At 63.0% G+C, this 25595-nt stretch overlaps 1 protein-coding gene across 2 annotated transcripts; it reads left to right on the forward strand.

Annotated features, from left to right (window-relative positions):
• Positions 1–903: 903 nt before the first annotated feature.
• On the forward strand, positions 904–25595 carry ESPNL (espin like). 2 transcript variants are annotated; one of them, XM_036320707.1, is made up of 10 exons: positions 904–1450; positions 2569–2759; positions 3819–4005; positions 6145–6327; positions 9908–10039; positions 19729–19840; positions 20780–20883; positions 21071–21265; positions 22632–22651; positions 22710–25595. In XM_036320707.1, the coding sequence occupies exons 1-10, from the start codon at positions 1157–1159 to the stop codon at positions 24301–24303; spliced, it is 3012 nt and encodes a 1003-aa protein (XP_036176600.1). In that variant the 5' UTR covers positions 904–1156; the 3' UTR covers positions 24304–25595. The 2 variants fall into 2 exon arrangements, with proteins under 2 accessions (XP_036176600.1, XP_036176599.1); XM_036320706.1 differs by lacking the exon at positions 22632–22651 and having other exon boundaries at positions 20780–20892; positions 22696–25595.

Raw genomic sequence — 25595 nt, forward strand, 5'->3', positions numbered from 1 at the left:
CTGCTTATACAGAAACCCCAGCTCATCACTGAGTCGTCCCCCTTCAGCTTAAGACATTTACCTTGAGTCTGGCTGACGTGGCTCAGTGGTTGAGTGTTGACCTATGAACCAGGAGGTCAGTTTGATTCCCGGTCAGGGCACATGCCCTGGTTGCAGGCTCCATCTCCAGGGTGGGGCATGCAGGAGGCAGTCGATCAATGATTCTCATCATTGATGTTTCTCTCTCTCCCTCTCCCTTATTCTCTGAAATCAATTTTAAAAAAAATAACACAATCACCTGAGACTGTCTCTGGAAGCCCTGGGAAGGCAGGTCCCTGATGAGCAGTGTCCCCCTCCAGGGAGGCAGTGGGTGCCCAGCTCTAGGTCTGGAAGGTGCACCTTGTGGCTCTGAAATATGCACCTGAGACTGTTAGCTGCAGCCAGCCCCTCAGACTCGGTCACTGGTTGGTGGGTGGGCTGAGGTGGGGCCTCCAAACCCTCAGTCTCCCTTGGGGTCTTCCTGTCCAGTGTCCACCCTGTGCCCAATGCTGGCCCTGCATAGTCAGCTGAGGGCCAGGACCCAGCGTAGGTTTCCAGGTGGGGAGACTCCTTGCATGACGATAGACCCCAGCACTCCTGGTGGTAAGTTCCCTGGAACGGCCCCATTGTGGATGGGTCTGCCCTCCCGTGACAAATCTCCCAAGTGGCTTTCTTAGGCTAGCACGGGCTCAGGGCTGCTGCCTGGGCTGGGGGAGCAGGCGCTGGGGGCCTGCTGCTTTCTTCAGAGGATCTTGCAACTAAGCTGCGGCTGGATGTGGGAAGTTCATCCCAGCCTGAGACATATCCTTGGCCCTCGCCCCACGGGAGGAAGAGGCATGGCCCAGCGAGGGGCAGTGTCCACTGGCCGGTGCCCAGCCCCTGATCTCAACACGGTGTGAGCCCTTCCCCTGTACCCTGTGCCCTCTCCCTACCACGACTCAGCACAGCGGGAGTGGCTCAGGCAGGGCTTGTGGCCCAATCCCCAAGGCCTGCCCCCGCCCCTTGCACCCTGCCGCCTCCCATCTGCCCTGTGGGCTGCTTATCGGGTAACCAGAGCTGGGAGCTGCGTCCACGCCTGAAACAGGAAGCCCGGGCCTGTGCGTGAGCCCTGAGAGCCTGCGGGTGGCTGGGCAGGAGGATGGACGAGCAGCGGGCGCTCGTGGCCGCCAGGGACGGGGACCTGGCCACCTTGGAGCAGCTGCTGGAGGCTGGCACCCTGGGCCCAGGCATCGTCGATGCCCTGGGGGCTGGCCTGGTGCACCACGCCACCCGGGCCGGCCACCTGGCCTGTGTCAAGTTCCTGGTGCAGCGGGCCAAACTGCCCGGCAACCAGCGGGCCCACAACGGGGCCACCCCGGTACACGACGCAGCTGCCACCGGCAGCCTGGCGGAGCTGTGCTGGCTGGTGCGTGAAGGGGGCTGCGGTCTGCAGGTGAGCAGAGGGCAACCCGGAAGGCAGTGTCCCTGTGAATAGAGGGAGGAGTGAGCTGTGAGCTAGACGGTCCTCTGCCCTGGGCTCTTTCTGTCAAGGACTCACCATGAAAACCTCACAGCTCAGTCTGTGCAGTGTCTCTGCCCTCGCCGCCCCCCCCCCCCCGCCCCCCACCCCTCAGCAACACAAAGCCCTTGCAAGCCAAGGCTACCTCCTAAACCACCTCGTCTCCTCATCGCCCCCACCTCCCCGCACAGGAGCGCCTGGCCTTGCCGGTGGGGGTCCCGCCAGTCCTCATCAGGCCTGGTCCCGGGGGCCTGTCTCTCGGGATCTAGAAAGGGCCCACAGGCACGCGCAGTGGGCACTTGGGCTCAGGAGTGGGAGCCCCAAGCGAGTCTGTGGCCCTGATGCTAGAGAGACGTCTCCAGGGTTCAAGGACGAGCTTGTGGGGGAATTTCTACCAGGGCCCGTCCTTGCCCTGTTCCTGCCTGTCCGATACCCGTTCGTGAGGAAAGACTGTGAGAAAGCTCTGACAGAGCCGAGTGGGCATGGGGGACCCACTGGGTCCCAGGAGAGGGAAGACTCACTGGTCACAGCCAGAGGCTGCCCAGTCACCAACGCCAGGGGCAGCGGCCGGAGTGCTGCCTGTCCGTGCTGTGCCTGGGAGAAGGCCCCGGGCTGCGGCTCCTGCAGTGGAAATGCTCCTGGCCAGGGTCTGTGCTGGGGGTGGGCACTCAGTGGGGTGGGGTGGGGCCGAGGTCAGGAGGCCGCCAAGCCTGGTGCAGCACTGGTAGGCAAGTGGAAGCCTTTCTGACCGCTCGCAGAGATTGGGAAGGGGCATGGCTGTGCTCTGACTGTGCATGGGGCAGGGTCACAGATTTTGACCCAGACCTGGACTTGAGCCCTGGCCCTGCCTCTAACCCTGAGCAGGTCGCCTCACTTAGAAGAAAGGGCCTCCCTGGCCTTGGAGGGAGCAGCGGGGAGAGGAGGGAACAGAAGCTTCCAGCAGGCGGGGTCCCTGGCAGGGTGGACCCCAGGCTGGCTCTGGCCATGGGTTCTGCCCAGCGAGGTGAGTCCAGACCTGCCACCCATTCCCCACCCTGCCTGTGCCCCGGTAGGACCAAGACGACTCAGGTGTCTCCCCACTCCACCTGGCCGCCCGCTTCGCCCACCCGGTGCTGGTGGAGTGGCTGCTCCGAGAGGGCCACGCAGCCACGCTGGAGACGCTGGAGGGGGCCCTGCCGCTGCACCACGCCGCTGTCAGCGGGGACCTGACCTGCCTGAAGCTCCTGGCGGCTGCCCACCGCAGGTGAGGGGCTGGAGCGCCGCCTGTCGGCAGTCTGGGGGCCTGGCCCCTGGGGAGGCTGCACCCAGGGGCAGAGAACAGCTGGTGGGCAGGCACACAGGGACAGGACACAGGGATGGGCAAGCCTGGCTGTCCCCACGGCCCCACATGTGTTCCCAAGACCTTGCATCTCAGCAGTGAACAGCGTTCTTATTCCTGCCCCTCCCCGCCGTTCCCACCCCTTGGTGAAGGCCTTTGGGACTTGCCTTGTGGATCTTCCCCAGAGTGTCCACGCTGGCCACGGAGTCTCTTAGACCCGCAGTTTTTAAAGTAGTTTCTGCCATTTGAAAACTGAGAGACTTCACATTAAAACATATGCACACACATGCACACATGCACTTGCACATACACACGCACACGTCCACACACACACACACACACACACACACACACGGGAAAGACTGTGCCCCAGAGGCCAACATCCCACTTGGCACCACTGCAGGAGCCAAGGTGACGTCTGTGTCACCAGGGGATAGGGGTCGGCCTTGGGTAGGGGGTGGCCCCTCCCTGCAGCGAGTCACTGGCCCTGCAGCAGGTGGAGGCAGAGGGGATTCGGGAAATCCCAGGACCTGCTCCAGTCCGTTCACACCGGCCCCAAATGCCAGGCCCGGGTGCCCATGGATGGGATGGATGTCTAGTGTCCGGCTCACAATGTCCCCTTTTACAGGGTAGGCTCAGCTCTGAGTTCACTGACCTGCCCACTGCAGGTCCCTGGGCTAGTCACCCTGAGGCGCCCCCTGCTGGCCAACTCCTGAGGCACACAGCTGGATGAGGAATGGGCGGAGCTGGTTTCCAGCAGCCAGAGCCCTCATCGCCACTTCCCCGGCCTCAGCTGGTTCCCTTGGGCGGTGGGAAACCTGTGCAAGCCTACAGGTGACTGGCTGGGACCCCTCAGCGGGTCAGGGAGCTGGAGCTGGCCAGTGCCAGACCTCCCTCCCCTCGATCTGGGTCCTCAGCTGGATCAGTCCCACCCCCACCCCTGTGACCCCTGGCCAAGCGCCCTCTGAACCTCGCCCTCCACAGCAGCGTGAACCGGCGGACACGCAGTGGCGCCTCCCCGCTGTACCTGGCCTGCCAGGAGGGCCACCTGCACCTGGCCCAGTTCCTGGTGAAGGACTGCGGCGCCGACGTGCACCTGCGCGCCCTGGACGGCATGAGCGCGCTGCATGCTGCCGCCGCCCGCGGACACTACTCTCTAGTTGTCTGGCTGGTAAGGGGGACCGGGTGGGGACAGGGGAGTCCCCGGAAGGCTGGCCCCTGCTCCTGCCTACTCCCCAGAGTCCCTCCCAGCAAGCAGGGCCTGGCTGCGGTGGGGGGCACCCCCTGGATCTGTCTGCCCACCGCGGAACTGGGGACCCACAGGGCTGTTGGGGATGGGATGTGCCCGCCCATCGCTCCCAGCAGCGTGGGCAGCAGGCTCAGGCAGGGCCGGGGATGCAGCCTCGAGTGCACAGCTCCAGGCTGAGGCTGTGCACCCGGCATCAGCAGCCCTTCCGCACTCCCCCAGGGGCCTCCTCCCCAGCCCTTCCAGCAAGCCAGCCTCACTCCCCAGGGGCCTTTGCACGTGCTGCCCCCTCTGCCTGGCAGGCAGCTCCTCAGGGCCCCTCCACTGCCTGCCTGCCCACCTGGCTAGGATGGCAGCCACCCTGTGCCCAGCCCTCTGCTCTCCTGCCGTCTTTCCTCCATGGCACCAACACTCGACACACTAATTCTGACTTCTTTATCTTGGTGGTTGTCTGTCCCCACCCTGGGAGGCAGGGACTCCTCTGTCCGGCTGCTGCATCTCAGGGCCTGACATGCAGTCAGGGCTCTGGAGATGTTTAGTGAGCAACTGTCTGAAGTCCTCAGGATGAAGCCCCGCTGCTCACCTGAGCCTCAGAGGCCGCCGGCGGTCACCTCCAGCCTCCCTTTTCCGGCACCTCCTGCCCCTCCCCCAGACACTCACAGGGCCTCACCTTGGCACAGGCCAGGTCTCCTCCTGGGGTCCTCCTGCCAAGTGGCCCCTGCCAGTCTGGGGCGTGTCCTCACATCCCCTCCCTGTAGGTGTGAGCCCATCCATTTCAGACCTCAGCCTCCCCTCACCTGGAGGATCCTGGGCCCGGGGTGGGTCCTGGCGTCTCTGGCAGCAGGGCCACGCATAGCAGGTGCTTCGCATATGAAGTGAGCCAGCAGGCTGTGTGGCTCCCAGGACAGGTGGGCAGGAGGGAAGAGGGACCTGTGAGCCCCCCAGAGCCCCCCAGAGGCTCACCCCAGGGAGGGAGCAGCTGGGGCCATGGGGCCCCAGACCAGAAAGGCCTTTCCAGATGGACTCCCTGCCCCCCTCCCTGTAGGATGGCCGGGGGGAGGGCAGCCTCCATCCAGCCTGGCCCACCGGCTCCAGGGTGGGCACCCTTGCCCTTGGGGTGCTGGCTGGTGGGAGGCCTCTGTCCCCACAGACATGGCTGAGGGTGGGATGAGCCAGCAGTGCTTGGGCTGCAGGTGATGTGTGGACTGAACAACCAAAGCCCGTCCCCTCCCTCAGAAGGAGCAGGAGGCCGTTGACAGTGGATCAACCCTGTGGGCTTGTCTCTGCTGTTCCCCTGGCCTTTCCCTCGGGGTGAAAGTTGGCCGCATTCAAGGCAGGAAGAGGGAGTAAAGGGGGCACCCACATCCACCAGCCTCTTCCTTCAGGAAGGCAGGGTGTTCCTGGAAGAGACCCTAACATCTTGTTGGCAGACTAGGTCATCCTGTCCCCAGGCCACAGTTCAGTGTGCCCATAGAAGTGGGTGGAGACCCCAGGGTCTGCCCCTCACATCCCCCCACGGCAGCTGGGTGCTCTGGACTAGAGATTACTGGTGCCCTCACAGAGGTGGTTGCCAGCAGGACAGGGCCCAAGCCACAGGATGACCAGGGTCCGAGTCCCACGCTCTGAGAGGCCGGCAGGACCCGCTGCCCAATGCCCCCCGCCTGCATCTGTGCTGGGGGAGCTCAGGGCCCAAATGAGCCCAGTGCCAGAGGCTGTAGACATCTGTTTGTGGTCTCCTAGCTGCCCTCGAAGCGTTTTGCTCATTGGATGTGTGAAACCCGCCCTGGAGGTGTTCTCCTTAAGATTTGGGCTGGGGCGGATTTGGGGACTGGAGGCTCCCAGTAAAACCAGATCTCACCCCCCAAACACTGTTCTGGAGGTGCCAGGCACTGGGATGATGACAGGCTGAATGTGAGGAGCCAGCTCTGTCCCAGGATTTCCTGGGGAGTGGTGCCCCGGCCCCCAAGGTCACCTCCCAGGGCTCCATGTCCTCCTCCTGGTGGACATCCCCAGGAGTGGTCACCCGAACCAGCCTCACCTGGCCCCTCTCCCCCCTTTCTCCAGGTCACCTTCACTGACATCGGCCTGACAGCACGGGACAACGAGGGGGCCACAGCCCTCCACTTTGCAGCTCGAGGCGGCCACACACCCATCCTAGACCGGCTGCTGCTGCTGGGCGCCCCCATCATGAGAGACTCCTGGGGTGGGACCCCCCTGCATGACGCCGCAGAGAACGGACAGATGGAGGTAAGGCAGCGCCGGGGGACTTCCGTTTAACTCATCAGTGAGAACTGGGAATTCAAAGTGACTGTATATCCACACACACATACTTACCCCCCACGGGTGAGGGATGAGGAGGCGAATACACAGATGGGCAGATGCAACCCGGTTGGTGTGGCAGGCAGGTGACCGACTGATAGTACTGCATCAGACACAGACATTCTGCCTTTCTCTGGACAAGAGTCACTGTGGTACAGTGTTCTGCAACCTACAGGTGCTGCCTCAAAGGCAGTGAATGAGAGCAGAGGTGGCGCAGAAAGCGTGTGCCTGGGCACTCAGTAAGGACTCTTACTCATTCGGGTGCCTTTCTGATTCTCCCGATGTGCCCATTGGGCTGTGTCCTCTGTTCCACTGCACCTGAGCATTTACAGCAAAGTGCACACTTGTTACATTATATCTTTCTCTCTTCACCTGTATGTTAGAGTTAGAGGGGAGTACTAATTATTTTAAAAGTATCTGTGCAGCCCGGCCAGTGTGACTCAGTGGTTGAGCGTCAACCTATGAACCAGAAGGTTATGGTTCGATTCCCGATCAGGGCACATGCCCAGGTTGCAGGCTTGATCCCCAGTGTGGGGCGTACAGGAGGCAGCTGATCAATGATACTCTCATCATCATTGATTGTCTCTATCTCTGAAATCAATAAAAATATATTAAAAAAATAAAAAGCATGTGTGCAGGTAAATTATAGCATACTCGTATATGGAGTTCGTTTTATAATCCTGAATGAGGCGTCAGGAAACATTTGTGATAAAAAGGGGGCACTGGGACTGACATTAGGGATGGAGGGCCCTGGACTAACTCATGCTCAGGGTGCCTTCCAGCCCTGCGTCCTCTGATGCTGCTCGGTCTGGGGTGATAGTTAAGGTCATGGGTTCTGAGAGCCATTGCTCTGCACCCAGGCTGCCCACTTCCTGGTGTCTGAACTTGTGAGGCCTCTTATCCTTCCTGGTGCCTTGTTTCGTCTTGTGTAATACAGGCCCCTTAAGCCCCACGGGGTGGGGGAGCTGTGAGGAGTGGCCCAGGTGTCTACCCAAAATGGTGCCTGGCACAGTGAGGGACCAGGGGAAGGCCTCACTGCCCCATCTCTGGGACAAGCTACCTCCGGGGGGTGAGCATGATGGTCCCCACAGTCCCGACTGTGAGAGAGCTGGTGAGGGGTGGGCGGTGGAGGGAGAGGTTGCTGTTTTTAATGTGTTTTATGTCTACAGTTTTCAAAAACCTATATGACGTCATTATTTTTTAATTCAGTACATGAATAAAGACATATTCAAACATACCCACAGATCCCCCCCACCCCACTTTTCCTCTCAGGCCCATTCCTTCCGGTGACGTGGGACCCCACATGGAATTCCTTTCCCTCAGTCTGAGTGAATGTTTTAGATGGTCCCTTCGGCTGGGCTTGCTTCTTGTTTCTTTTTGTTTGTATGGAAACATCTTTATTTCATCTTTAGCACATTTTTGCTGGGTAGAGAACGGCAGTTTTTACATATTGGTGCTTTGAAAATGTCATTCATCACTTTCTGGCTTCCATCAAGAGGTCTGCATGGGGGTCACTGTTTGAAGATCATATTTTCCCCTCTGGTTGCTTTTTTTTTTTTTTTTAATATATCTTTATTGATTTCAGAGAGGAAGGGAGAGGGATAGAGAGTTAGAAACATCGATGATGAGAGAGAGACATCGATCAGCTGCCTCCTGCACACCCCCTTCTGGGGATGTGCCCACAACTGAGGTACATGCCCTTGACCGGAATCGAACCTGGGACCCTTCAGTCTGCAGGCCGACGCACTATCCACTGAGCCAAACTGGTTCGGGCCCCTCTGGCTGCTTTTAAGATGTCCATTGTGTCTGGTCTTCTACTGTTTTGCTGTGATAGGACCAAGGTGGACGGCTCCTACTTGGGACTGTTTGGACTTCTCGAGTTGTGCTTGGTGTTTCTGTCTGTCAAGTTCTCAGCTGTTCCCTCTTCAGACACGCCCTCTGTAGCCACTCTGTTGTCTCTCATTCTGCATTTTCGTCCTGGCTGTAGCTGCTGGATTTCTGTCTTCATCTTTCTGTCAGGCTGTGCTGTATTTTGGATTGCTTCTTCAAGCCCATTTCCTGTTTACCAGGTCTTCAGCTTCAGTCTTTAACTTGGTTATTATTTTTACTAGAGGCCTGGTGCACGAATTCATGCACGGGTGGGGTCTGCCTGCCCCAATAGCGCGGATCAGGCCAGGCCGGCCAGGGGGAGGGGATGCAGTAGGTTGGCCGGCCAGCTCTGCCCCCTGATCGAACTCGCTGTCAAACTCCTGTTCCAGGGGACAATTTGCATACTAGCCTTTTATTACTTAGGATGTTCTCCACCTTGAATTAGTCATTTTTCAAATCTACATGTGTCCGTTTTTATGGTTTATCATTCCATGCCTGTACTTTGCAGCTTGGTCTTTATTTCTTTGAAAGTCGTAAGCCCGGTTGCATCGCAGTCGGTTAGTCTGTTTCTGCAGGTCTGTTTGTTCGTGTTCTGGTCTTTTTTCTGGTGCTTCTGGTCTTGTGGACTGTACGATGCACATTATATTTGAGAAATGATTTTCAGGAGTCATTTGAGGCCCAGGATGTTGTCTTGATTGCCTCTGCCTGTCAGCATATGTGTGACTTGCGAGCCCAGAATCATCTGAGTCCATATTCCAGGCGTGAGGCTGCCTGGAGCCCCTGCATGATGGGGAGCGCGGGCTGGCTGGCCCTGGTTTACTCTCCTCCGAGGGGAGCCCTCAGCCTGCAGCGGCAGGTGGGGAGTCAGAGCCCACCTTCCGAGGCCCTGGTTTTTGCTGGTCTCCCTCCTCCCAGGAGGCTGCAAGGACCGCCCAGGTCATGACTTTCTCCTGCATCAGCGCTCTGAGTGCTGGGCTTATCCCTCCGACTCCTGTCTTCTTGGCCTGCTGATTCCTCACTTGCTTGTTGCCTCTTCTCTGCTTCAGGAAAGTGACTTTCATGTCTCGTCCATTTTCTGCGTTTCTGGGGAGTGGATGGGTCTGACCCACCTGCTTCTCTCTTCCCTGACCTGGGTCCTTCTGTCCCCCTGTTTGTGCGGCTGGCACAGCCACCTCACAAATGTCCAGACTTTGGTCTGTCACAAGTCCCTTTGGGTTCCAGCTTCTTTGTGGAAACGTGGCACGCCCCTCTGAGCGTTGCTGTAAAAGTGGAAACTGGTTCTGTAGTTACAGCCCAGGACGCGGGCTACAAGGGCAAGGGGCAAGGTCGGGGTCAGGCTCCATCCGAGCAGGGAGGGCCCCCGCCATGCCGCCTTCTTACCACCTGAGCCCTCAGCGAGCTCCTTACCTCGGTACCTGGGTTCCCATCCAGGATGGGGTGCTGGTACCTGCAGGGCTTGGTGCCAGGCAGGGCAGCTGTGCGTGCAGAGAATGCTGGGATTCTCAGGCAGGTTCCTCAGATGTTGGCAGCCTCAGTGTCCCACCTGGAGCTGGGGGTGTGGTGCCAGCCCTCCATGGCGCCCGGTGGGTACTGTGGGATCGGCTTGTGTGCCATGGGTCACATGTGCCCCTCCCTGCAGTGCTGCCAGACCCTGGTCTCCCACCGCGTGGACCCCTCCCTACGAGATGAAGATGGCTACACGGCGGCAGACCTGGCGGAGTACCACGGGCACCAGGACTGCGCCCAGTACCTGCGGGAGACGGCCCGGCCGGTAAGTCTTAGGGTCCCCAGTCACCCTAACTGGGGTGAGGGTGAAGGCCGCCCCACACCACCCGACAGACCAGTTAGCTAGAAAGCTCTGTGTACACCATGTCATTGACAGAAAAAAGGTTCCGGGCCAGGACTGGGCCAGCCCCACAGGTCAGCTAGCTGGGCGCTGGGACTAGGGATGAGCCAGCATCCATGACTAGGCAATGACCAGTCCTGTGGCAGGGGATGTGGCAGGGGCTGTGACAGGAGCTGTGGCAGGGGCTGTGGCAGGGGCTGTGGCAGGGGCTGTGGCAGGGGCTGTGGCAGGGACTGTGACAGGGGCTGTGACAGGAGCTGTGGCAGGGGCTTTGGTGGGGGCTGTGACGGGGACTGTGTCGGGGGCTGTGGCAGGGGCTGTGACAGGAGCTGTGACGGGCTGTGGTGGGGGCTGTGACAGGGGCTGTGACAGGAGCTGTGACGGGGGCTGTGACAGGGGCTTTGGTGGGGGCTGTGACGGGGACTGTGGCGGAGGCTGTGACGGGCTGTGGTGGGGGCTGTGACGGGGGCTGTGGCAGGGGCTGTGGCAGGGGCTGTGACGGGGGCTGTGACGGGGGCTGTGGCAGGGGCTGTGATGGGGGCTGTGACAGAGGCTGTGACGGGGGCTGTGACAGGGGCTGTGGTGGGGGGCTGTGACGGGGGCTGTGACGGGGGCTGTGGCGGGGGCTGTGGCGGGGGCTGTGACGGGGGCTGTGGTGGGGGCTGTGACGGGGCTGTGACAGGGGCTGTGGTGGGGGCTGTGACGGGGGCTGTGACGGGGGCTGTGGCGGGGGCTGTGACGGGGGCTGTGGTGGGGGCTGTGACGGGGGCTGTGGCGGGGGCTGTGGCGGGGACTGTGGCAGGGGCTGTGGCGGGGGCTGTGACGGGGGCTGTGGCGGGGGCTGTGACGGGGGCTGTGGTGGGGGCTGTGACGGGGGCTGTGGCGGGGCTGTGACGGGGGCTGTAGTGGGGGCTGTGACGGGGGCTGTGGCGGGGGCTGTGGCGGGGACTGTGGCAGGGGCTGTGACGGGGGCTGTGACGGGTCTGTGGCGGGGGCTGTGACGGGGGCTGTGGCGGGGGCTGTGACGGGGGCTGTGGGGCTGTGGCGGGGCTGTGACGGGGGCTGTGGTGGGGGCTGTGACGGGGGCTGTGGTGGGGGCTGTGACGGGGGCTGTGGCGGGGGCTGTGGCGGGGGCTGTGACGGGGGCTGTGACGGGGGCTGTGGCGGGGGCTGTGATGGGGGCTGTGACAGAGGCTGTGACGGGGGCTGTGACAGGGGCTGTGACGGGGGCTGTGGCGGGGGCTGTGGCGGGGGCTGTGACGGGGGCTGTGGCGGGGGCTGTGGCGGGGGCTGTGGCGGGGGCTGTGATGGGGGCTGTGACAGAGGCTGTGACGGGGGCTGTGGTGGGGGCTGTGACAGGGGCTGTGATGGGGGCTGTGACAGAGGCTGTGACGGGGGCTGTGACAGGGGCTGTGACAGGGGCTGTGACGGGGGCTGTGACGGGGGCTGTGGCGGGGGCTGTGGCGGGGGCTGTGACAGGGGCTGTGACGGGGGCTGTGACGGGGGCTGTGGCGGGGGCTGTGACAGGGGCTGTGGCGGGGGCTGTGGCAGGGGCTGTGATGGGGGCTGTGACAGAGGCTGTGACGGGGGCTGTGACAGGGGCTGTGACGGGGGCTGTGACAGGGGCTGTGACGGGGGCTGTGACAGGGGCTGTGGCGGGGGCTGTGGCGGGGGCTGTGACAGGGGCTGTGACAGGGGCTGTGACAGGGGCTGTGACGGGGGCTGTGGCGGGGGCTGTGACAGGGGCTGTGACGGGGGCTGTGGCAGGGGCTGTGACAGGGGCTGTGGCGGGGGCTGTGAAAGGGGCTGTGGCGGGGGCTGTGACGGGCTGTGGTGGGGGCTGTGACAGGGGCTGTGGCGGGGGCTGTGACGGGCTGTGGTGGGGCTGGGGCTGTGACAGGGGCTGTGACAGGGGCTGTGACAGGGGCAGTGACAGGGGCTGTGACGGGGGCTGTGACGGGCCTGTGGTGGGGGCTGTGACAGGGGCTGTGACGCGGGCTGTGACAGGGGCTGTGACGGGGGCTGTGAAAGGGGCTGTGGTGGGGGCTGTGACAGGGGCTGTGACAGGGACTGTGGCGGGGGCTGTGGCGGGGGCTGTGGCGGGGGCTGTGGTAGGGGCTGTGACGGGCTGTGGTGGGGGCTGTGACAGGGGCTGTGACGGGGGCTGTGACAGGGGCTGTGACGGGGGCTGTAACGGGCTGTGGTGGGGGCTGTGACAGGGGCTGTAGTGGGGGCTGTGACGGGCCTGTGGTGGGGGCTGTGACAGGGGCTGTGGCGGGGGCTGTGACAGGGGCTGTGACGGGGGCTGTGGCGGGGGCTGTGACAGGGGCTGTGGCGGGGGCTGTGCCGGGGGCTGTGACGGGGGCTGTGACAGGGGCTGTGGCGGGGGCTGTGACAGGGGCTGTGACGGGGGCTGTGACAGGGGCTGTGACGGGGGCTGTAACGGGCTGTGGTGGGGGCTGTGACAGGGGCTGTAGTGGGGGCTGTGACGGGCCTGTGGTGGGGGCTGTGACAGGGGCTGTGGCGGGGGCTGTGACAGGGGCTGTGACGGGGGCTGTGGCGGGGGCTGTGACAGGGGCTGTGGCGGGGGCTGTGACAGGGGCTGTGACGGGGGCTGTGACAGGGGCTGTGGCGGGGGCTGTGACAGGGGCTGTGACGGGGGCTGTGACAGGGGCTGTGACAGGGGCTGTGGCGGGGGCTGTGACAGGGGCTGTGACGGGGGCTGTGACGGGGGCTGTGGCGGGGGCTGTGACGGGGGCTGTGGTGGGGGCTGTGACGGGGGCTGTGGCGGGGGCTGTGACAGGGGCTGTGATGGGGGCTGTGACGGGGGCTGTGACAGGGGCTGTGGCGGGGGCTGTGACAGGGGCTGTGACGGGGGCTGTGACGGGGGCTGTGACGGGGGCTGTGACGGGGGCTGTGGCGGGGGCTGTGGCAGGGGCTGTGGCAGGGGCTGTGACGGGGGCTGTGACGGGGGCTGTGGCAGGGGCTTTGACGGGGGCTGTGACGGGGGCTGTGACGGGGGCTGTGGCAGGGGCTTTGACGGGGGCTGTGACGGGGGCTGTGACGGGCCTGTGGCGGGGGCTGTGGCAGGGGCTGTGACAGGAGCTGTGACAGTGGCTGTGACAGGGGCTGTGGTGGGGGCTGTGGTGGGGGCTGTGACATGGGCTGTGGGGGGCTGTGACGGGGGCTGTGATGGGCCTGTGGTGGGGGCTGTGACGGGGGCTGTGACAGGGGCTGTGACAGGAGCTGTGACAGGGGCTGTGGTGGGGGCTGTGACAGGGGCTGTGGTGGGGGCTGCCATCTACCTGGACCAAAGAAACCATGCTTCTGACTCTGGACCCCCATGGCCAGTGCTCCCAGGGGTGATGCTGTGTCAGGCTGAGGTTACCCACGGGTGGGAGCAAGACGTTGGGTTCCTGGTGAGCTGACCTTCATGAGGCCCAGCCTGCCCTGTCAGCCCAGGAGGCAGCAGCCTCCAGTCCCCCCTCCTGCCTGGGCGTGTGACCATGACCCTCCCTGAGCCACTTCCCAGTCTGTGAGGTCAGAAGCCTGACCTGCTGGCCCCATCCCCAGCACATGGATGGATATAAGGGCGTGGATGGACAGATATCATGGTGGATGGACAGATATGTGGGTGGATGGACAGACCAGTGGGTGGGGGTGGACAGATATGTGGGTGGAGTCAGCAGTTTAGTCAGCATGGAGTCAGGCTGCCTCCCACCCCCCCTTTCCAACCTGCCACTTCTCCTTGGTGGGCAGCCCTGGGATGGCTGGACCCCATTTCAGCTGACAGCCCTGAGGCCCAGCGAGCTGACATGCCCCTGTGCCAGGTCGCGCGCAGGGCTGCTGTGCCTCCTCGTCCTTCAGGCCATCAGGCCTCGTGCGGGCAGGGCTGCAGTCCTCCCTGGCCCTGGGCCTTGGGACATCCGCACCCGGCCACCACCGGCCAAGGTTCAGGGCCGCTCAGGTGCTCTGGGGACACGCCGGTGCCCTGGTTTGTCCTGGCAGCGTAGTTTCAGAAACAAGAACTACAGGTCTGCTGAAGTAGTTTGCTAAGCATTTTACTAAGCATTCGGTGTTTGGTTAAAGGTCGTTTCCCTGGCTTGGGTTGGAGGACTTGGTGGGCCTCAGTGAGTTGCTGATGTGGTGGGCGGAACTTCACTGTCCATCCGCTAGGGGTGCCCGGCCACCTGGGTCCCGCCCGGCCCCTATGTGGTCACTGGGTCGGCCTGGCAGCTGAGATGAGGAGGCTGGTGGGTGGCTGCTTGGCTGCCAGGGAGTAGGTCCCACCCTGGGTCCCTTGCCCGTCCCCCGCCAGGGCTTGTCCAAGCAGGGTCTCTGCCCCGACCTGCCATACCCCGCTCCTGCACATCTGCCAGCTCCTCCAGCCACTGTGTCCCACTCTCTGAGGTGGACGGGGCTTATGGGTGCTCTCCTGACACCTGGGATGTGGGGAACCGGCCCATCTCAGGTTACCTGGTGGTTCTTCGGGTCCTGGCTGGCTTCTTGGTGACACCACACGATTCAAGGCAGCAGATTCCCCAAACCAGCCTGGGCTACGTGTGCAGGCCCCCAACCGACCTGCAGGCCAGTGGCACCCAGCCCATCCACACGCTCCACCTGTGATGGAGAGTGGGTGGGCTTGTCTGCCTCCTTCCGACCCACAGCCCCTCCGGCCTGCGTCTGGGCTGACGGCTGGCATGGCGCATTCAAATGCAGACCCTTGGCTTTGAGCTGGTGTGTCCAGTGAGCTTTAGGAGCCCATTTGGGACTCAGGGTTGGACCTGGGGCCTCTCTCTTCTCCCTCAGTGAGCACCGGGCAGCAGGGGGTGCTAGCCACTCGCCACTGGCTGGACTGTTCCCGCACCAGGACTCCTGCCTCACGCTCCCAGGCGCAGGCTCCGCCCTGCGGGAGGGTGCCGTCAGCTGGGGGCCGAGGCCCAGGAGGCAGTGTGCCTGATACAATATTGATGGAAACGCAATATCCAGAGGTCACCCGCGCTGGCCTCTTCCCATGTCAGGCTCGGAGGAGGTGGTGAAAGCCACAACCACGGGTCCCAAGAGAGGCAGCCTGGGGACCGAGGCTGGACAGGTGGAGGCAAGACTTGCCCTGTGGGAGGCGCCCCCTTCGTGGGCCAGTCTGCAGGACAGTGGGGTCCTGCATGCTGCTGGGGAAGTGCAGGCCCTGCCTCGACCTCTCCACCTTGACTTCAGCCAAGTCCTTCTGCTCCCTGGGCAGCCCCTCTGCACACTGAGGGGTGGGGCAGAGGCTAGAGGGGCCCCCTGCACCCTGACTCCCTCTTCTGAGGCCGGGTGTGAGTGAGGTCCTGGTGGCAGCAGTTAGGAGCAGCAGCCCGGGGTGGCAAACCAGGATCCCCCACACCTCCATGGCATCCACTGTCCTACTTGCCCCTGCCCCATCCTCATTACCACCAAGATTGGAGCGACTCTGCCCAGCAGGTGGTGAGTATCTCTGAGCCTCGGTTTTCTCATCTGTAAAATGGGATTGAGGAGCCTAGTTGCAGGGTAAAAGAGACACCCATTGACCACCCAGCAGGCACCATCCTCCCCCCGCCCCCCCACCAGGTCCAGAAGGGTCCTAAAACCCCTTCATTATACAGATGGGGAAACTGAGGCCCAGAGAGGGCAAGGCCTCCCCCGGAAGCCTCTTCTCCAAGAGAGGGGCCTGGCTGAATCTCAGCCTTGGTGACCGGTGTCCAGCCCAGCTGCGGGTCATGATTTTGCCGGCCGGGTGGCATTACAGGCCTGTAACCCGGCTCGACAGCTGTCCTCAATGTATAATGCATGGTCGGCACAGCACTGCTCAAATCTCACCAAAAACACAGCAGAGGACACTGCAGGCCATGGGAAAGGCGCCAGCCTTGGGGCAATTGCCCAACCTGGGGGTAACATGCCCACTGTCAGGAGCCCACAGGTCGGGACCATCTGCCGCTTCTTCTGGTCCTTGTAGATCTGGTTCCTGTCCAGGCAGAAGTGAGGAATGCAGGGATGTGGGACGCCCATTGCCGGGGAAACACGGCAGCAGGCCCCTGTCCTAGCTGAAACTCGGAGGTCACTGTGACACTGCAGTGACGAGGTCTGTGCCAGGCTCTCCCCTTAACTCCCAGCACCTGCAGAGTTCTTCCAGGAAACTGAGGCCCAGGGCACCGCCCCAGAGCTGCTCCTTGGAGCAGTGAGCAGGATTCAGTCCCCGGAACAGGGTGGCAGAGGCCCCCCAGCTGCAGGTGCTGCATGGAGGCCCAAGTCCATTCCCCTGGGTTCCCGAGCAAGTTCCAGCTCCCTACCTCCTCCACTCTTGCCCCATGAAGGGCAGCTGCGATCCAGCTGTGCCCGCACACTGCTGAGGGAAGGGAGGTCTTGCCCCTCCCCCAGAGCAGATTCCATTGGGCTCCCAGGATGGCCGGGAGCAGGGCCGGCAGGCAAGCCCACAGCCCTGTCCTGGCTGGGTGGGGCCAGGCATTGGAGTGGCCCTTTGGTGAGGGCCCCTGCTCAGCCCTCCTCTGTCCATCAGCCTGTCACCACAAACCACTATAGCAGCGGTTCTCAACCTGTGGGTCGCGACCCCTTTGGGGGTCGAACCACCCTTTCACAGGGGTCGCCTAAGACCATCAGAAAACACATATAATTACATATTGTTTTTATGATTAATCACTATGCTTTAATTATGTTCAATTTGTAACAATGATAATATATCCTGCATATCAGATATTTACATTACGATTCATAACAGTAGCAAAATTACAGTTATGAAGTAGCAACGAAAATAATTTTATGGTTGAGGGTCACCACAACATGAGGAACTGTATTAAAGGGTCGCGGCATTAGGAAGGTGAAGAACCACTGCTCTATAGCTTTGCCTTGGGGCCCGGCATCTGACCGACCCTGTTTGCAGCTCCTAAGCCGGGCTCTGTCTGCCTCATGGACGCTGGAAGACGACATGAGACTCCTGGGTCTGCGGCACAGGGTGAAGGGCAAGCGTCATGTCTTGTTGGGTCCTGTTGCCCCCAAGTCCCAGGGTTGTGTGATATGGGCCCAGATGGCTGCTCTGCGCACAGGAAGTTTGCATCACAGCCGAGGACCCTAGAGCCTGGGCAGCCCTGTTTTATAGCAAGCAGTAAGCAGCCTGCACCTCTGTCTGGGTCCCCGCTGCAAACACGGCCCTGAGAAACGCCAGGAAAAGAGCAGCCAGGATGTGGCTTCCTTAGTAGGTGCGAGAGGCCCACCGCCTGCCTCTTCCTCCACTGCGGGTGCCCCTGGGCCCAATCACAGAGCAGTGACTCGAGGGGCTCCAGTCCTGGCAGGAGCAAGGACTGGGGACCCAGCTCCGCCTTGTCCCAGCTGCTGGGCCCTGAGAAAGCCCCTTGCCCTCTGTGCCCGGGGCTGTCCTGGGGGTGCAGGTACTGAGGGATTCCGCCAAGTGGTCTCTCCCTCTCATGTGACCGGGATCTCAGGTGCCCCACCTCCCCAGAGGGTCCGCTTCCCTGGGTCCTGCACTGTGGAAGGTTAAGGTGCCGGGTAAGGGATCCCACATGCGGCCCCAGCCCGCCTGGCCACCTGACACCTCTGCCTTCAAATATTCATGCGACGCCTCCCATTCCTGGGGGTAGCAGCTGTGACAGCCCCGACAGCCCAGGACACCACAGCTCCCTGCTTGCAGCCCAGCCCCTACTCCCACAGGTCCTCCTGGCTCCGGGCAGACCACCCCCTGTGCCTGCTGCAGCTCCCCAACTGCTGTGCCCTGGGGCTCCCGGATTCCTGCAAGGAGCGAGGTGTGAGGTGGGTGGTGGCCGGGCAGACGGGGTTCAGGCTGTGTTCCTGTCCAGTGGCCATGGCAGACGGAGGGTCCTGGACAGGCGTGTGACTCGGAGCCGAGGTAGTGGGTGAAGACCTATGGTGAGGGCTCCCCGTGCAAGGCTCTGTGTGAAGTGAAAATGCAGGCCCCTCGCCTTTTAAACAGGAAGAATTTCAAGGCAGAGCTGGCTGCGTGTCACACCCAACTGCAGTGTGGGCCCCGGCCCGGCCACGCATCCCGCATGAGCTCATTTCACCAGGTCCTCGTCCTCTGACTCTCTCCCGCACCACCCAGGGGCCCACTGGCGGGAGGGGTGTGGAGCTGCGGTCTGCTGGCCAGGGCAGGGTGCTTGGAGAGAAGGCAGCGTGCAGCCCTACCAGCTGAGACGGAATGGGGCAGCCTCATGCCAGGCGGCACCGAGGCACACTGGCCCTGCAGGACCCCAGGCGTCCACCAGCTGAGAGACGGGGCCAGATAGCCTTCAACTTTCAGCTTTAAACCAAAAGGCTCTGGGGTCCTGGGGGACAGCTCAGGCGTCCTCCTGGAGAATTTCTGTGCCACCTAAGTCGGCACAGGCAGAGGCAAGAGGTGAGCACAGTCCTGCTGCTACAACACCTGCTGTGTCAGGGCAGCCTGCATGCCTGGGGCCCCTGCTCAGCCAGCCCCATGAGTCCACTCGGCCAGGAATCTTGGCTCCCAATGGTCAATGCCAAAGCTGAGGCTGAGCAAGGCTGAGCTGCGGGGGGCGGGGGGGGGGCACCTCCAGGCCAAGGCTCTTTCTGGCTGCTCACCCGTCAGTGCTTGGGGGCAGAGCGGTGGCCAAGGACAGGATTGTGCCCTGCCCCAGACACGGGGCAGGTTGTGGGGGTGACGTGGGGGGTGACCCAGTAGCCCCCAGCATGGATTCCCAGACCCCAGGCTCCCAGGGCCAATCTTGGTGTCTATTTCCAGGCAGCCCAGAAGGGCAGCCTGGACACTGCTGGTAGGTCTTGGGCACAGTACCCCCGCCCTGAGGTGTGGTCAAGCGCATGGCCCCTGCTTGTGGCTAAAGAAGAGTTCCTTGTGGTTTCCCCCTAAGCCCAGGGGCCAGGCACTTGCTCTCCTCCAAGGGGACCATTCCAGGTGGTTCGTCTCAGCACAGAAGTCAGGGGCAGTCTGGGGGGGCGGGGGGGGGCGGTGGTGGTGGTGGTGGTGGTGTGTGCGCACCTCTCTTGTGAGCACAAGCTGGACACCAGGTCCTAACCCAGCACTGCAGCTGCCGAGTTAAGCTGCCTCTAGAGCAGTGGTTCTCAACCTTCCTAATGCCGAAACCGTTTAATACAGTTCCTCATGTTGTGGTGACCCCCAATTTCATTGTTACAAATTGAACATAATTAAAGCATAGTGATTAATCACAAAAACAATATGTAATCATATATGTGTTTTCCGATGGTCTTAGGCGACCCCTGTGAAAGGGTCATTCGACCTCCAAAGGGGTTGTGACCCACAGGTTGAGAACCGCTGCTCTAGAGGGAGCCCATGAGCTGGGCCTTGAGATAGGGATTCCCTGGTGGTGGTGGTGGTGGTGGTGGTGGAGGCATTGGGGGGCACACTGAGTGGTGGCACTCAGACAAGTGGGGGAGTGTTTGGGAGCCCTGGTCACCCGGTGTGGAGGGAGTGGAGAGACATGGGGGCAGAACCTGGAGGGACACTTGACCCCCCCCCCCCAGGCCTTTCTAAGATGCACGAGATGGGCCAGAGTAGCCTGGACACCCCGCACCTTCACCTGGGCCTCCCGCTGACCAGGTCTGTCCACCTCCAGGTGCTGCTCCTGATGACACCCCCACCCCCACCATTCCCCCCTCCTCCACTGTCGGCTGCGAGGCGCTCCCCAGAGGATGGAAGAGGGGGCTCAGGTCTCAGGAGCCCCACCTGTGAGTACACTTCTCCAGGGAGCACGGGCCTGGGCCGTGGGTGCCAGGAGTGGGCACTGCTGGCCTCACCCCCGAGGGCCTTTGAGGGGGGAAGGGGAGGCGGGGTAGCTGACTCCAGGCAACTGTGCTCAGGATACTTAGGACCTGGTTGGGGTCACCCCCTCCCACTGACCAACCCCCAGCTTCTTCCAGGTTTCCTTTGTTGTCTTTGTTGTTTTAAAGTGAGACCAATTAAACAGCCTCCTGCCCAGTCAGGGTCCCTCTGTGAGCTCTGGGCCCCTGGGGCCTGACTGCCCTGCCTGTGTGGTGATGGGCAGCCCCCTCCCTCTCTGGGCCTCCGTAGTCCGAGGGGAATCCCCTACAGACATGCTGCTGTGCTGTCCGGCACCCGCAGGGACAGGGACACGGTCCTTACACTGCTCCCCCACCCGGACCTGCATGTATCAAAATGGAACGGAGCGGCTGAGAAATGTTCGCAGGCCCCTACGTAGCGAGGCGGCAGCAGTTCATGGGGTACATTGTCGCCAGGCAGGGCTGTGTGGCCCGGGGGTGACGCAGAATGTGTTTCTCATCAGGGTGGGGCCCTGGTGTGTGCCTCTGTGTGGGTTCAGGGCATTGAGGGTGGGACAGGACAGGCTTTGTGGCTCAATGGGCGGCATCAGGTCCCCAGACCACTGGCTGTAGCAGGACTGGGGAGAGGGTGAGAACTGGCCGCGGAATGGTACCATCACAATAAAATGCAGGCTCTCCAACCAGCCAGCCTCTGGAGGCCTGTGCACGCCCCTGGGTGCTTCTGGGAGAAGCGGGGCTAGTTGGATCTTTGGCTCCAAATCCAATATCCTTCAGGGAGGCCAGCTCTACCCCAGGTCCCAGGTCTCTGCTCCCCAGGCCCCTGCCCTGGAAGCCCCTCTGACTCCAGATTCCCCTTCCACCCAGCAGCAGCGTCTCTCAGCCCCGCCTGGCCTGGCCAGCCTGACCAGCCTCTTCCAAGGGAGCAGATGACCCACGCAGCCCCCCTGGGGATCAGCACCAGCGCCATGGCTGTCACTACGGTGCGTCCTCACCATCCACATCTCTGTCTCCCATCTCTGTTCTGCAAACTTGTTTGCCCGTCTGCATGGCTTACTCTGAGCAACTTCTTCCCGGCCAGACACAGCAGAGCTGGAGGAATCTCTCCTTGCCTCTCACCCAGCGATTCCCCACCTGAATTACCTGCTCTTGTTCGCACAGGGGGCAGAGACAGCGGCCGGGGATACCCCCCAGGGCCTGGCCGCACTACAGCTGGATGGACTGCCCTCTGGCGACCTCGACGGGCTGGTGCCCACGCGTGATGAGCGTGGCCGGCCCATCCCCGAGTGGAAGCGGCAGGTGATGGTGCGGAAGCTGCAGGCACGCCTGGGCGCGGACCCTGCCCGGGAAGCTCAGGTGGGGCTGGGCCAGTGGGATGGGGAGAGAGGGGCGGAGCCAGGAGGGGAGGGGTGGAGCCAGAGGATAGAGGACGGGTGGGGGCGGGGGCAGGGGCAGGGGCAGGGTAGGGGCTGGGCGGGAGCTTTGTCCTGGCAGGTGAACATGGAAGGTGGGGTCCTGAGGCAGAATGGGTTGGCCCAAGGGAGGACCAGGAGGAGGCAGGAGTGGAGCGAATGAGGGACAATGGGCAGAGGTGAGGTCAGAGAAGGGACAGCAGATATTACAGGACCTCTCGCTGCAAGGCCTCAGGGGAGCCTTTGGAAGTCTGAGCGGAGCCGTGGCCGGTTGCTCAGTGGTTAGAGCGTCCGCCCGCGGACCCAAGGGTCACGGGTTCATTCCACGGGTCCATACAGGGCACATACCTCGGTTGGGGTTGCATGTTCGGTCTCTGGCCCTGGTCAGGCTAGGTTTAGTGTGTCACTCTCACATCGATGTTTCTCTCTCCCTGTCTCCTCCCTCCCTTCCACTCTGTCTGAAAATCAATGGGAAACTATCCCCTGGTGAGGATTAAAAAAGAAAAGAGAATCTGAGCAGAGAAGGGCTGTGGTTTGAGGTGGACTTGGGCAGGCTCCCTCTGCCTGCCGTGTGGACAGTGGTCCTAGAGGCCTACCCTGGAGGGACACGGTTTTGTCTGAATGAGGTGCTCTGCACCCCTTGCCGTGGAGCAGCCCCTGCAGAACAATAATACCCGTCACGTGCGGCTATTTCAGTTCATTAACAGGAAATAAACGTCAAAGCCCCTCCCAGAACCGTGGCCCCTCCCTGCCCACGGGCTCCTGAGCTAAATACCCACTGACTGGCTCTCAGAACCTGGTGCAGAGCGTGCCTGGCACCAGATAGTTTAGGCCTCTTGACAGCCAGGCGGTAGCTCACCTGTGAAATGGGCGCCTCCCCCAGGGGTTCTGAGAGGTAATCAAGAGGCCCGGCCTGGACCCAGAGGGAGCCCAGCTCAGGGTCCCTCCGTGTCTGTCCCCCGAAGACTGTGAGCACTGGGGCAGGGAGGGACAGGGGTTCTGGGGTGAACCATCGGGAGAACCCAGAGCAGAGTGGCTGAGGCTGCTGCCCTCCAAGGCCGCCCTCCATCACAGAAGGCTCTGGAGTTTGGCGGGAGGAGCAGGAGGGCTCTGAGGAGAGAGATCCTTGCATTAAACATTGGGCAGATGAGGGGGAGAGATTAGGCAGAACAGACACCCACCTTCTTTGAAGGGGAAGGCTGGGCCCCCACAGGGCTGGGAGACTGCCCTGAGCTTCAGTCCAGGCAAGAGCCAGCTGGTGTCCAGGGCTGGGCTCCCCAGGGGCACCGGGAGCAGGCCACCTCAGGGAGCTTGAGTCCAGCAGGAAGGAGCATGCCCTCCCAGCACCCGCTGACCGGCCCTCCCTGTGCCCAGGAGGACAGCGGGAGCGCGGGCCCCACGGAGCAGGCAGCCTGGCGGTACTCGCAGACCCACCAGGCCATCCTGGGCCCCTTCGGGGAGCTGCTGACGGAGGACGACCTGGTGTACCTGGAGAAGCAGATCGCCGACCTGCAGCTGCGAAGGCGCTGCCAGGAGTACGAGAGCCAGCTGGGCCAGCTGGCGGCAGAGCTGCAGGCCCTGCTGCCCGAGCCCCTGGTTAGCATCACCGTCAACAGCCACTTCCTGCCCCGGGCACCAGGGCTGGAGGGTGAGGAAGCCCCCGGCCCGGCGCCCGAGCCCTCGGGCCCTGAGGTGGCCGTGGAGGCCGTGCCCGGCGGGCAGCCCCTGCCCTTCTGGTGCAGCCATGTGGCACGGCTGGTGCGAAGCATGTCGCTGCTGCTGAAGGGCATGAACGGGCTGGTGCAGGGTGAGGAGAAACCGGCCGTGCAGCCCCCCCAAGAGGCCAGCAGGGAGGCCCCGGCCAGCCCCCCACAGAGCGAGGCCCAGCGTGAGATCCAGGAGTGCGGGGTGTCTGTGCGGACGCTCCGTGGCAACTTCGAGTCGGCCCCCTGCCTGCCCTGCATCCCAAACCTCGGACCCTGTGAGGCAGGGGCCCCGCCTGGGCAGTGCCCCAGAGGCTGCTGGCCCGCCCCCCCGCAGCCCCGGGGCAGCCCGATCGGAGGGGAGCCCGGGCCGGGCGACACCGAGGAGGCCAGCGACTCAGGCATCAGCTGTGAGGAGGCCCCGTCGGAGGCGGGTGCCGGGCACAGCCCTGACCTGGCCAACCTGCGGAAGGAGCGCATCGTCATGCTGTTCCTCAGCCACTGGAAGAAGTCGGCCTACACGCCCGCGCTCAAGACGGCTGCCTGCCGGACCCTGGAGGCCCGCCGCGCTGGGCCGCGAGGGCAGGTGGTGGCCAGGGCTCCTCCGCCGCCCTCCCTGCCGCCCAGCGAGGGCCCTCGGCTGGGCCACCTATGGCAGCAGCGGACCATCATCACCCACCTGCTGGGCAACTGGAAGGCCATCCTGGCGCACGTGCCCGCCCGGCAGCTGCGGCGGCTGAGCCGGCGGCCCCAGGGCCTCCTGTCTCCCGAGCAGTTCCTGCCCCACGTGGACGGGGCGCCCGTGCCCTACGGCAGCCTCACGCTGGACCTCTTCATGCTGGGCTACTTCCAGCTCCTGGAGTGCGACCTGCCCGCCGAGGAGAGAAAGATGCGCCACCTGCTCTGCTTCGAGGTCTTCGAGCACCTGGGCGCCCACGGCTGGGAGGCCGCGCGGGCCTTCCACAAGGCCGTGACCGACGAGGTGGCCTCCGGCCGCCGGGCCTGGACCGATGGCTTCGAGGACATCAAAGCCCGCTTCTTCGGCGCCAACCGCAGTCCCGCCTGGGACGCTGAGCCTGGCCGCAAGTCAGGCCTGACCCCTCTCGGGCCCCCGCCCCACACCACCAGCCCCAGTGGCGGCCCCGAGCCCGCAGCTCAGCGGCTGGGGTCCGGCTCCCAGCGGGGCAGCTTCAACAGCGAGGACATCTGCGGTTACATCGACCGAAGCTTCGCCTTCTGGAAGGAGAAAGAAGCCGAGATGTTCAGCTTCGGAGATTGAGAGGGCCGGCAGCCCCTTCCGAGGGCCCTGGGGTGGTTTCGGTTCTCTCTCCTCTTGTCCTTTTTCATCCACCTGGTGGCCAGGTGAGCCCGCCAGGCAGGCAGACACTCAGCGTGCTAGCGCCCTCCAGGCCTGCCCTGAATCCTTCCTCCTCGGCTCTGGGCTCAGCCTCAGAATCCTTCTCACCACCGGCCCAAAGAGGCCTCTCCGCTCTGCTCTCCTTCGGCCCCAAAGTTGACCAACTCCTGTCCCAGCCCCAGGTCCCTCTGCCCGACTGTCCCCTGCGCACCTGGATGCCAGCCCATGTTCTCGTGGGTCCTCCTCCCAGTGCCTGCGTGTCCTGCCCCTCGGTTTCTCCGGGGCTGGTGGCCCTGCAGGGTCCGGCCTCGGTTTCTGCTGCTGAGCTCAGGCTGCCCCTCCACGTCCCCTGGCCTCTCTTTCTGGGAAATGCGAGAGGAGCTGGGGGGTGGAGGGTGGAGAGAACAGGAGCCAATGGCAGAGGCCTTCCTGTCAGAACTGCCCTCGGAATTCCCCGGCTCAGGGAGGTGCTCACACGGGTGCATACCGGTCACCCGCAGCCACCCGCCGACACACGCACCCACCCCGGGAGTCCCAGGGGGCCTGGTTCCCTGTGGGGCTCCTGTCCTCAGGTTGACAGCCCCGCCCACGCCACGTGGCCCAGGCAGCAGGGACGGCTGTGATGCAGGCAGTGGCTGAAAAGGGCTCTGAGCAGAGAGGGGCACTGCCCCGCCCTCAAAGGTGAGCTGCCAGATCCAGAGAACTTGTGGGGGGCAGAGGGCACAGTAGCCTGGCCGCGATGAGGTTCAGCCTCTCCTGTGGCCGCCCAGGTGTCACTCACACCCTTCTCCGTGAGAAGCTGAGAAAGGGGGTAGGTCCCCCCAGGGAGCCTCTGGTGAACAGAGCATCTCATAAACAGGTGGTGCGGACGAGCCCCGAATGGTTTGTCCGGGCCCCAGGGCAGCAGGATGATGGGCCCAGGCTGTGGGGTTTGCCCAGGGGACTTGGGGAGGGTTTCCTGCAGCTCTTCCACAGCCCCAATAGGCGGTGTGTGGGGAGGGGCCTCAGGACTTCCTCTGGCTGCCACCTCCCTGCAGCCAGGCCCCTGACCGACAAGCACAGCAGACGAGTCGGATGGAACAGCCCTCCCAGCCAGCCCACTCGGGGTCCCACAGGGAGAGACACCTGGGAGATGTCGTCGGAGTGTTGGGCGGCCAAGGCTGCCAGGCCCGGAAAGAGGACACAGATTTGCTGAATAAAGACTCCCATTCCTG

This window comes from Myotis myotis, unplaced genomic scaffold (assembly GCF_014108235.1).
Source record: "Myotis myotis isolate mMyoMyo1 unplaced genomic scaffold, mMyoMyo1.p scaffold_m19_p_8, whole genome shotgun sequence".
NCBI lineage: Eukaryota > Metazoa > Chordata > Mammalia > Chiroptera > Vespertilionidae > Myotis > Myotis myotis.